A 12,519-nucleotide genomic window follows, 5' to 3' on the forward strand; every position below is an offset into this window, starting at 1 on the left:
ACCTCCTCCTCATCATCATCATTATTATTATCAGATATTGTAACTTTGCAGAATCTCATTGAAAAACACCACAGCAAATGCTAATACTGTGCATGTTGTTGACCAAGCACTGTGTTCTACTTTAGTGCGTTTGGTGAGATTATTCCTGAGTGTTCAGCAAAATGCCTGGATCAAGTTAACGTGATCTAAATCAGACAAGGCAAAACATTCAGATTTGATTTCATTGCACGCTGCAGAAACATCTTTTCTCAAATTCCTCTGATATTTAATCCACAATTGTGTAGGCAAATTGTAATGTAACCCAGGATCCTGCATGTTCTGTTCCACTGAAGAATGGCCACAAACACACAGATAATGAAGGTCACATGCCAACGGGGCTGTTCATACACAAGTAGTAACCACAAGTAGTTTAAGTGGAAATGAACACTAAATCAAGTTTTTTGCTATTAAGCTGTATACATGGTGTTAGAATATTATGGTGTGCTGTTCCTATTTGGCAATGTTAGTGCAAACTAAGTACATTTGCAGCTTTGTGGTCAAAAACTATGAAAACCTGAGTGTGTGCTGCCTCCAGTGGCCTCTGCAGCTTCAAGTACTATGTGACATCATGCAGGACTGCCCTGATTACACCCAGGTGTTTCTGATTACAAACATCTAGCTGCATGGGTGGAGTTTGAAGTGTGGATACCCGTTAGCCCAATTACACCGTTCTTTATACCCACAGACCCGACGCTTCTTCCCCCTCACTCTCTTTAGTCCTCAAGGTAAGGCCCAGTTTAGCAGCTTTATTTGAACTGTAGTTGTGGGCAGAGTTTGGGTGTTTAGTCCCACTTTCCACTGGAGCAGTTACATACTGCACCTCTATGTAGAGTCTGCCACCTGCTTTTCTCTATGCAGATGTTATTCCTTTGCCTGGAATGTTCCACATTACGACATTCCACTTCTCTATATCTGGAGATAAGCAGGTCATGACAGCAAGTCAAGTTACAGATCAAATCTGTGGACAGGCAAGCTTGCTGCTAGTAAGAATGTCCATTATCAAGATATTACAAAGCAATAAAACAAGAAATGCAATACAGATGGGTTTAAAAAGTGAGCAACGTCTCCATGGACATAAGCAGAAAAGTTACATGGTACATCTTTAACAGTGAAAATAATAAAGGAGTGGGCAGACTAAGTATGTTTACGTTGGCAACTCACCCGTCTATCTGAGGCCACGAGGCTGAACTCCTGTGTCAGTTTCCCAAATATGGACCTGTGGGTTTTCCTGAAGGGATGGATGGTGCCCTGCGGGGGACAATCAAAAGAATAAACTCATTAGAATTCTACAATTACACATTTTTACAACTTTCTGTATTCCAGACATAAAACATCATATATTACTTACAAAGTCAAAATAGAAAACAGGACTAACTTATGATTAGTCTATGTTACCTTCAATTTGTTGTGTTACGTCACCATCTAGTGGTAGCTCAAACCAATTACAGTACCGAGAGTACCAAAACTACAAATTTCTTGTAGTCAGATTTAGAGCTGATCTGTTCATTTCACCCATTGAGACTGTGAGGTTTGTGGAACTACTATTGTTCTCAAAGTTTCAATGGAAAGCCAAACCATCAGGAATCAAGAATTAATAAATTAATAAAATATGTTTTTATATTTAGGCCTGCAACTTCAACTAATAAATATTTTAGTAGTTGACTAGACAGTGCTTACTTTTTAAATAAGGTCTGTGCACAGTAGCATGCTAGCTAGCTCACTGTGTACCAAAGCCAATAGTCACTTTTATTAAAATAAAAAAATCTAAAATAAACAACCAATTAAAATTTGAATTAATTATTTAAAGACTACACAATTATTTTATATGTACAATACTACAGTTTGTGTTGTTTTAATATTTATTATGCCTCAAAATCACTATTAGCGTTAGCATTGAGACATAAACATCTTTCTAAACACAGAAGTGTCCTTCAGTGAAATATTAATTTTATTTGTGTAGTGCTTAGCATGTCGTCAGGGACATCCACCCACTGTCCACTGCTTTATCTTTAAATATTTATTCATTTTAACGTGACTCGGAAAAAGCCCCATAGAGATCAAATTGGATAGGAAGTAGTGTTGTTAACAGTGAGGCTGCTGGAGACTGTTGTGCACAGAGATTATTAGTCAAACAATTATTTCTATTGTACTTTCATTGTTTTATTAAATTAAATTTGGTTGCAAAATGATAACTGAAGGCATTAGAATATTTACAAATTAAGTATATTATTGCAGAAAATCTGAAATTGTTTGTTTCTTTTTTGTCATCATCAGCATACCAATCATGATCATTTCAGTAGTCAACTTGCCATGATTATCCTGGTTAATCGTTACATATCAATTATTTTGGGGGTCCCAGGATGTGAAAACCCCAAGTTAAAGGATGAATTGATGCATCTTAACCCACAGGAGATTTTCTAAAGACTTTTTACTGAATCCAATGGGAGGCATATTTACTCACCAGAACATATGTATCATGCTCATGCTTCTTCCTGTGCACATTTGGGACATCTGTGAACAAAGCACAAACATTGAATTACAGCTATCAAATCTGAAGTTCAAATTGATTTGTTTGGAAGAAAATCACACTTCCCACTTTCTTGTTAAATAAGGTGAATACAATCTTCTCAGTTTTGACCATTTTCTGTAATTTGCAGAACACTTTTAGCGGAGAGAGGGTCCTGCAGCAATGATATCTTTGATGGAGTAACATGATGCGCTTTAACACCTCTCCATGTGGATTACCCATAGCATGGTCAGACTGTGCAAACTTATGGGCCCAGTTATGGCTCAGGCTTTGGTGCTGATCTGCTCAGACCAGCGTGGCCACATTCTTCACATGAGGATTCTCCTTTCACTTTCAAATGGGTTTAACAACAATGTTTTAATGTGCTATCCCCATGCTTTTGTCCACATGATAAAAATGAAGACTAGAAGTATAGAGTAGGAGTAAAGCATTGACAAGACCCAAAAACGAATCATCTGTTAAAGGAAAGTGATTTTGGAATGTTACCACAATTGACTAAATACTTAATATTTAATCAAACTATTATCTTTATTTATCCACCAATATCACGCACAGCAGTCAGCACAGCATGATGCTGTCAGCGCCATATTGTTGTTTTTTTTTACAGATTTAACAGGAAGAGATGGTTATTAATTTAACAACAGAAAGCTCAATATTACCTAAAATGATTTATCTCATCACAGATATTTGGGCAGCTAATTTATTTACATTAGCAACTACGACGACGTGTAGGAGCAGCGGCTCTACTCCGAGCTCCTCCCGTGTGACCGAGCTCCTCACCCTATCCCTAAGGGTGCACCCGGCCACCCTACGGAGGAAACCCATTTCAGCCACTTGTATCCGTGACCTTGTCCTTTCGGTCATTACCCAGAGCTCATTACCATAGGTGAGGGTAGGAACGTAGATTGACCGGTAAATCGAGAGCTTTGCCTCCCGGCTCAGCCCCTTCTTCACCACAAAAGACCGATACAGCGACCGCATCACTGCAGACGCTGCACCAATCCGCCTGTCAATCTCACACTCCATCCTTCCCTCACTCGTGAACAAGACCCTAAGATACTTGAACTCCTTCACTTGAGGCAGAGAGTAGAGCCGCTGCTCCCACACGTTGAGAGGAGCTGGAAGACGTGTCCGGAGTGAGGGAAGTCTGGGAGTCCCTGCTTAGACTGCCGCCCCCGCGACCCGGCCCCGGATAAGCGGAAGAAAATGGATGGATGGATGGATAGCAACTACGAACCAATATCGCAGGAGGGCAAAAACCATGCACTATATAACCTTTTTGATGGAGGTTCAGCCATCAGCTCATCTCTATGTTGCTGTTATTTTTTTGTCTAGAATGCTCCACACTATGGCATTAAGCTTATCAGTTTCCATGGAGATGCCATCAGGCCAAGTTAAAAGTCCAATCTGTATTAGGGCGACCCACTCACAATAAGAATACATGATTTTAAGATATTTTTGAGCAATAAAAACAACTGTAATTGAATAAATGTATGATATATACATTTAATACCATACAGTGGAACATCTCTGCCAGGTAATGGTCAATGTAGAGGCGACAGTGGCTCAGTGGTTAGAGTGTTGGTCCCCCAACCTGAAGGTCAGAGGATTGAGTTCTGTTGTTGTGTATTTAGGCAAGGCACTTCACCCACATTACCTAGTATGAAAGTGTGTGCGCGAATGATTGGTGGTGGTCGGAGGGGCCGATGGCGCAGATTGGCAGCCTCGCTTCTGTCAGTCTGCCCCAGGGCAGCTGTGGCTACAACAGTAGCTTACCATCACCAAGTGTGGAAATTAATGAATAATGAATATAGTGTAGCGCTTTGAGAGACTTTGACAAGCCTGTAAAACGCATTACAAGTGTAAGGCATTATTATTATTATTATCATTGTTATTATTATTATTATTAATGCACTCAAAAGCACCAAAAATGTTTACATCGAGAGCAGGATTTGAACCGTCAACCTTCAGATCAGTGGATAAACTCTGAGCCAACTGAACTACTGTCACCCAGAATAAGGCAATAAGATCTCCATGAAGACAAACAGGTGGCATACCATACATCAGAAAAGTTACACAGTGCACTTTTAAGCTTTGATTGCCACAGCTGTTTGTGCTAAGTGCTAACATTTGCACAAGATGACAGCTAAAGCACGGGTATTCTTGCATTCTTTCTTTACAAATAAAACCGTATATATTTATGAAACGTATTTAAACCGGTGTAAATGTGTAAATGCCCTCAGATAACCAGCTGACAGTAGTTACTAGTTCTATGATTTGGTAAGACTTGGATGGTTGGATATGACAAACTAAAGCTGTTATTTAGATTTTTCAAATCGATACAGTATGCTAGTGTCTATTATATATTCATTAGCGTTAATTAGCTGTATTTATCCCACAAAAGACACCATCATCCATGATTTGGATACTGCAAATATGGTTAGCAACAAATCTCATCTTCATTATATTACAAGACAAGACTATATTTCTAAAAGTTGACATTATATTTATAAATTGGACAGGAGGACAAACCACTACATGCATCAGGAACTCTACAACCAAAAATGACTGTCATCCTACAAACAGAAAGCACCTTTACAGCACTGAACGTGTGTGTTAGCCGGGTCTTAGATGTTAGCAACGTTAGCACAATTAGCTCGGTTAGCATAACAAACCTGACTCCGGAATGTTGATCACGTCCACCGCCACCATGTCAGGCTTGTCCATCGGGCCCACCTTCCTCTCCGTGACCCCCGAGGGCACCACGTCCGGCTTGGGCCCGAACTTACGCGGGTAATAGTCCCCGACATTATGATAAGCTAAAGTCGAGGACGTGGACATCATCCCCCCGTGACCGTCCATTACCATATGCACTTCCTCTAGCCACAAGAAGCTAGCAGCCCGGCGAAGACTGCGCATGCGTGTGAGCGCTGTCCACATCATCGTTTTTGAAGCTTGTTTATTAAAAAAAACAAAAAAACAAAACATGAATAATCCCCAAAAAGGTAGTCAAATTATAGTATATTTATATAGAGATTAAACTATGTTAAATGTATTATTTCTGGGCCAAAATGAATATACATTTAAATATGCCTATGTATCATGTTATCTGTATATTTATATGCTTTTTTCTTTTGTTTTGTTTAATTTTATGTGATGCGCTTTGGTCAGCTGAAGTTGTTTCAAATATGCTATATAAATACAATCCAACTGAATTGAATTACAGGTCAAGTTTGGGCCATACAGTGTATGTGTTTTGGTATTTTATTATCCCCTCAAACTGAATATAGCAGTCCTTGTTTTATTATTATTATTGAACTAGATGTGGATATTTTGTGTGAACCTAAATTGAGCTAAAAGTGGTGTAGCCTTGTGTACCTATGGCCCTGCAAAAAAATGTGTTCTGCAAAAAAATGAAGTTGAAAAGCTCTAAAGCCTGTTATATATAATGTTAACAAAGATTAATCATATCAGCGGTCAGCTGTGTGGTTTGAGTGAGTCGTGTGAAGTGGGTTAGTAGTGTTTAAGGGAAGCTTCTCATTGGTTTGGACATGTGCAGTAGAGGTGTAATGAGAGTAACACATGTATCACTGCAGGTTACAACTGCCTGATATAAAACCATAGTCGTGAGTTCAGGTGTGAGAGCAGAAGAGAGAGATGGTCGAGAACAGTCACATGATACACTGAAGAGAAAAGTGCTGACTGGATTTGATTTGTATTTGATTTGTATTTGTTTTTATATTGTGTTTTTGAGTCCTGCCAACACAAATGCTTTTAGATGTGTAAAACATCAAAACATGTCAGTTTTAGTCACAATATTAATTAGAAGCTCCACACTACAGCTTTTGGCTAATACACAAGAAGAAAAATAAGGTTGGTAGTTTAACCCCAACTCAGACCAGAACTGTTGTTATGTCCTTGGGTAAGACATTTTACCCAGTGATAGGCGGTGGTGGGAGAGGCTGGTGCCATGCATGTGACAGTCAGCCTTGGGGCAGTTGTTGCTATAGCATCAGTGTGAGCAGTGAATGAACAGTTGCTGTTACCTCCTGTACTGTATTCCACAAAAAAGTTTCTTTAAACTTTTATTTTATTTGTGTCCAACTAAAAACAAAGTAACCTACTGTAATGCTGAAGATGTAAAAGGCAGACTCCATATATATTTGGCAGTTTCCTGACACCTGGTGGCCAGACAGAGGACTGCAATGACGCAAATGAATTAAATTATGCATTTTACCCATTTTATCTCACCTTCTCCTTATCTCATCTTATCTTTTTTTCTCTTGTGGAATGCTTTGGAAACCAGAGGCAACTCCTGGGGACAACTCAGCATCAGCTGCTCCCACTGTCTGTAACTGTAACTGTGAAGTATTTTTGTCAGAGCGTCAGCCTGTTTTAACACAGCAAAACAAATCTACCTATGGATAACAATAATGTCACCTGAACCTGAGCCAAGCCTTTTCAAAAACTTCAGTTGTGAATTGGTGCAACTTCCTTCCTCTATGAGAACAAAACAAAACAGCACCACAGACTGAACCAAGGAGAACTTTACTTTATGTCATTGCCCCTACACAACCCTTAGATTAGTATGGATGGGACAGTTGGGTGAAAAGTCAGTCTGTGGGGTATGCGACTATACTCAAACAGCTCTGAATGGGTATTTTGTTCTCTGTATAGTTCATCAAGGGGCATAGAGGGGCCCCATTCTATCTGAGGGGCCCCAAGTCTGAAATCTATACATTGAGAGGGGGAGGAATGACAACATATGGCCCGACACGGAGAGGGAGACATAGTCAGAAGCTGTTTTAGTAAATGTCTCTCTCCCATCTGGTCACAGTCTGGTTTTTGGGAGTCTAGGTCTCGTTTGCCACATGTGCAGGGGCCTTACTAGAATACAGAAGTGGAGTTTTGGAGAGGACGATAACATGAGACATATGTTTGAGAATAACTGGACTTTGTATGTGCTTAGAAGTAGGAGTTTGGTTATAGAGACGTATAGATACATTGTGACGTAGACCAGTGTAGTATTTGACATTTGAACAGATTCACGAGGCGTTACACATTTGGAGGTGGAGGATAGCTCAGTAGCTCAGATGGTACAGTATTTGTCCACTGATCTGAAGGTTGGCGATTTAAATCCTGCTCTCAACATAAACATTGTTGGTTTAGCAGTCTGATCCACTGACCCACAGTTTGGCCGTGTGATTCCAACTCCCACAGAAGAATACTGTTGTTGTGTCCTTGGGCAAGACACTTGCCTACAGTTCTGCATAGCCTGCTGTATGTATGCTTGTGAATGGGTGAGCGCTTCTTTGATGTAAAGTGCTTTGAGTGCCCTGAACGTGGAAATAAAAATGTGACCATTTACCATTTACCAATCCTATAGTAAACTAACCCTAACCCTAACTGCAGATTCACTGATCTGGTTTATGGTAAATATCTGTATAATTACTGGTCTTTTCTATCAGTACAACTGAATTTCAGGATTGAAACGCATGTGAGGCTCATTCTGCTTTCTGACCGGGTAATCATCTTAAGCACCAAAACACCAAATTATAACATAAACAATTTGGCCAGCCTGTTAAATGTGTTTGTAATTAATGTGGGATTAAACACCTAAACTCCACCTTTAAGAATACATCAGCATTATAGTTGTTATCAGTAAAAGCTATATTTTATTTGAACGTGTTTATCTTGTATCTGGGGACAGAGTAAGATCAAATTTATGGAATTTAAAATCACAACCTTATATACAGCATTATAGCATCTCCATTGTTTTAACCTTTGGCTCACTAAAAACTCTCTGAGGCGTGACAACACAAACACAGGCTGGATGAAATATGAAATGCAAATAAAAGAGTTGATTTGGCACAATAATGAGGTTGTATAATGTACAGACCCACCTGATGTGAACATAATCCAGGCACAATAACCGCACAAACAAAGGATGGGTTTCGCTCATGAGTCATGTTAACATAGGCACAATATGAACCTGTTAAACACCATGACTGCAGCTCTCATGTGTCTTTTGGTGTGAAAGACTTTTATGACTTTCAGTCATATCACTGTTATCAGCCTCTGAAGTGCACAAACTTTGTGTCAAAAATGCACGTTTGACACAGGTCCATATTTTGGTTTACGCCTTGTGCAGCATTTCAGATAATGATTTAAACCTTTGTGTTTGGTATCATTTTAAAGAAAACTGTCTCATCTTTTATTTAAACACAACTGTGACAGTTGCAGACAGTTACCATGGTAACCACAGCTTTTCAAACTGTTACGTGAGAACATTTTTTCACCAGTTTGACCTGAATTTTTTTACAATGTTAAACCCTCCAGAAACATGATAGACACACATATGTGATATTAAATGACTCTGTGGAGTCTGAGGATTCAGAAAATGTATAATATTTTTTAAGTGTTTCAAAGTGGCTCCTGACAGTGAGCCACAAACACAAGAAGAATTCTCACAGAAGCACATCTCCCACAGAACTAAGACTATATCTACTGTTCCAGGTTCTAATGGCTGCTGGAGCCTTCTGCTCAGGAAAAGTTCATAAGAAACATAGGCCTGAGTAAATCCACCAGTAATCTGACCAGAACTGAAGAAGTGGCTTGGATGAGAGTCTTCACTCCTTCAGCGTTTTGTCTAGTTGACACATTTTATATTTTTCTTTTGCTGTAAGTAAGCTTAAATTGGGTCACACCACTCACATAATGCTCATTAGAACTATCACTACTGTACAAAGGTTTGTCTGAAACTGAAATGGAACAATTCAATAATAATTGGAGCTGTGTAAGTGTGAACAGCTGTAGTCATGGCCCTACAGCACAAATGAACACAAACACACAGACAGATGATCATATTTGGGACAAGAATCACATTTATGGTCATAGTCATAAATAGTGTGTGATACCACTATATTTCACCAAAATATAAAGCTTAGATATGGAACTTTTCAAAAATCACTGATAGCCCTTTTCACCACAGCAAGTTTTGTGTGACCCATGGACTAAACTCTACTATTATAATCTCACTCTACCTCCTCTCTCTCTCTCTGTCTCTCTCTCTCCTCCTCCTCTTTGGGACCTCATCCCTCCTGTTTCCTCTCTCTCCCCTTCCCTCTTTCTCTGTCTCTCCTTGTCTCTCTCTCCCTCTCTCCTCCACTCCAGGGCATCACTCTTGGCCCCACATCTCCCTCTCTCTCGTCCTCTCTCTCACTCGTGGTAAATGGCAAAACATCACATTTTTCTATAGCACCTTTCTATCTTCAAGTCACTCAAAGCGCTTTACATCAAGGAACCACTGACACATTCACTCACACATTCATACACCAGCATACACAGACAACACCAACCTGTGGACAAACTCTACCAACTGAGCCACTGTGGCCCCCGTCCCTCCTGCTCCCCGACACTCACTCAGCCTCTGTGTGGTTGTGGTCAGTCCCGTCACCACCTCAGGACTTATCCACTTTAAACAGCAGGCTCTTGTAATGAGCAATGTGTCAGCCAATGTGTCCCCCATCTGGAGCGTCACACCTCCACACACATCCTGCTCTATATGTAGACCTAAAACATCAAAATAAAAAGCATGCGTCATTTTTGTCTCTTTTATGGCAAAAAAGTTACACAGTGGGGCTTTAAATACATTTAACTTGTGATACTTTGTACTTGTACCTTGCATCAAGGTTTACTCTACTATCTACCCCACACCATATTTTTTAACTGGATGGATTTTTTTCATACAATTCTTAATCAAGAACACTAATAATGGCACTTAACACTTACAGGAGCACAGTGTATATGTATGTTTTCAGGTAGAAGGTCTTGGAGATGTTATTTCGAGGCCTGTCACCATAATTACTATGTCGACTTATCGTTTTATATATGACAGCTTTAGAACAATGTATCTTCGGCTCAATATTTATCATGTGAACAATTTCTTTGCAGAAACAGGGAGGTTTTGGGGTATTTTTGTTGTAATAGGAAAACATTTGAGCTGAAAAAGATTGAACAAGTGACTTCTGTGCATAGACTGTATATATAAAGGGACATCGCCAACGTGCTAGCGACTGCATGTCCTCTTCTTTACAGTCTATGCTTCTGTGGCTAATTATTGCCTCATTCTGTTGTTTATTTGTTGCAGCTCATGTTTCTTAATGATACAGTCTTTTAAAAAATACTTTACTGGGATTATCTTGCATTATTGTTATTGTGTCAGTGACATAAAGTAGTTTCAATATTATTGTTTATCAGAGTATTTCTCTGTAGCGATATATCGTGCTTCATAATGTGTTCTCATTGCAGGTCCGGTTGTTTGCTCTGTTCTCCTGACTGCTTGCCCTCCTCACATGTCCTGCTCGTCTGCCTGCTCTGCCAGCACAACAGCTTTATTAGGGTTTTGTTTGTACAGTCTATGTGCAGATTGATTGCAACAACAGCATTCATCTGCGGGGCTGGAATCGCACCATCAACCTGTGGGTCAGTGGATCTGACCACTCAATCAATGATATTTATGTATTTGAACCACCAACCTTTGGACCACCTGAGCTACTGTACTTACAGTATAATATGTAACTTTCTGGAGGTGGCACACCTGCATGGTTCTGTGAAAACAGAAAGTTAAAATCATACATTCTCCATGGAGACAGTAAGTCTTATGCCATAGTGTGGAAGATTATAGTCAAAGACAAAACATTTCTACAGAAATGGGGGCCCTTCTCTAGGTCAAATAAGAGTCAGGTTTGTGGAGATACAAGCCCGTTTTGCAAGTTTTTCATTGTTTTTTAGTGCAATAAAACATTCATAATGAAAAAATATCTTTTTATATGTTATAGTTTTGTTTCCTCCTCAAAAACATACTTGGAGTTGTGTTTTGTTTCATTCACTCATTCATTCATTGTTTGAGTAACCCTTTATGTCTACATCTCGAAACCTGAAAATGCTCTCTTCCACCTTGTGATGTCATGGAGCAGTAGTTATTATGTTAACAACTACCTTTTACGTCATGGTCAGTAGAGATTAGCAATTCCAGTGTAGTAGTGAAATTTAAAAACACAGAGCAGACACGAACTCAGCCTAAATATGCAGGGTTTGTGTGAATGAAACAAAACACAACTCCAGGTCTGTATGTGAACATTATAACATAGATCAGAAAACAGTGATTATAGGCCCTTTAAATGTGAAGAGAAATGCTGAGTTTGGAAAAATCCTGTTTTTTCAAGAACAGAAAGTGGCACCACATGTCAGCCATGGTGCAGAACAGGAACAGAAAGCACAGGGGTTGGGGTCAGTGTTGCCAGATTTGTAGTAATGTAGTTTCCTCATCACAAACAGACCTGGAGCTGTTTCATTCACACATGTTTAACACACAAACCCCACATATTTAGGCTGTGTTCTTCTCCCAAACTGAAAACACTCTGTTCCACCTTGTGATGTCATGTGGTGATACAGGAAGTGCTCCACTGTGTTTTTAAACTCCACACACCTTCAGTAGAATCGTTTGGATCATTTTAGCCCCAGAATTTCCAAATCTCTACTGAACTAAAGGTAAGAAGTAGTTGTAAACTTGAAAAACACAACTCCAGGTATGTTTTTGCGGAGGTAAAAAGATTATAACATGGAATAAATCTCACAAGAGTTCATTTTGTGTAACATAGGAGCTTTAAGCAGTCTCGTGTGTGTACTTACTTGCTCTTATGTCATTAATTTCACTTTGGTGACAACATTGAGTACAACTTGACTACTGCTGTCTGCTCCTCAATATTAACTCTCTCCCTCCACTCCCTCTTTCACACTTCTTCCCTCCCCCTCTCCCTCTCTTTTGCTCTCTCCCTTTCTCGCTCTCTCTGCCTCTCACTAACGCCCCCCCACGTGCTCTCTTCCTCCCCTCTCTATCTTATGCTCTCCCTTTCTCTTACTCTCTCCCTCTCTCGCATCTTTCTCCATCT

The 12,519-nt window shown here is 39.7% G+C and overlaps 1 protein-coding gene across 1 annotated transcript in view; it reads right to left on the reverse strand.

Annotated features, from left to right (window-relative positions):
- slc30a6 (solute carrier family 30 member 6) overlaps positions 1 to 5,450 on the reverse strand; it is a 50,738-nt gene extending 45,288 nt beyond the window's left edge. The window contains exons 1-3 of the mRNA XM_033979959.2: positions 5,242 to 5,450; positions 2,501 to 2,550; positions 1,201 to 1,287 (exon numbers count right to left, since the gene is read on the reverse strand). Coding sequence (XP_033835850.1) covers positions 1,201 to 1,287; positions 2,501 to 2,550; positions 5,242 to 5,434 — 330 coding nt within the window. The 5' untranslated portion in view covers positions 5,435 to 5,450. The remainder of the gene's footprint in view (positions 1 to 1,200; positions 1,288 to 2,500; positions 2,551 to 5,241) is intronic.
- Between the last annotated feature and the right edge of the window lie 7,069 nt (positions 5,451 to 12,519).

The sequence above is a fragment of the Periophthalmus magnuspinnatus genome, chromosome 15 (assembly GCF_009829125.3).
Source record: "Periophthalmus magnuspinnatus isolate fPerMag1 chromosome 15, fPerMag1.2.pri, whole genome shotgun sequence".
NCBI classification, from domain to species: Eukaryota; Metazoa; Chordata; class Actinopteri; order Gobiiformes; family Gobiidae; genus Periophthalmus; species Periophthalmus magnuspinnatus.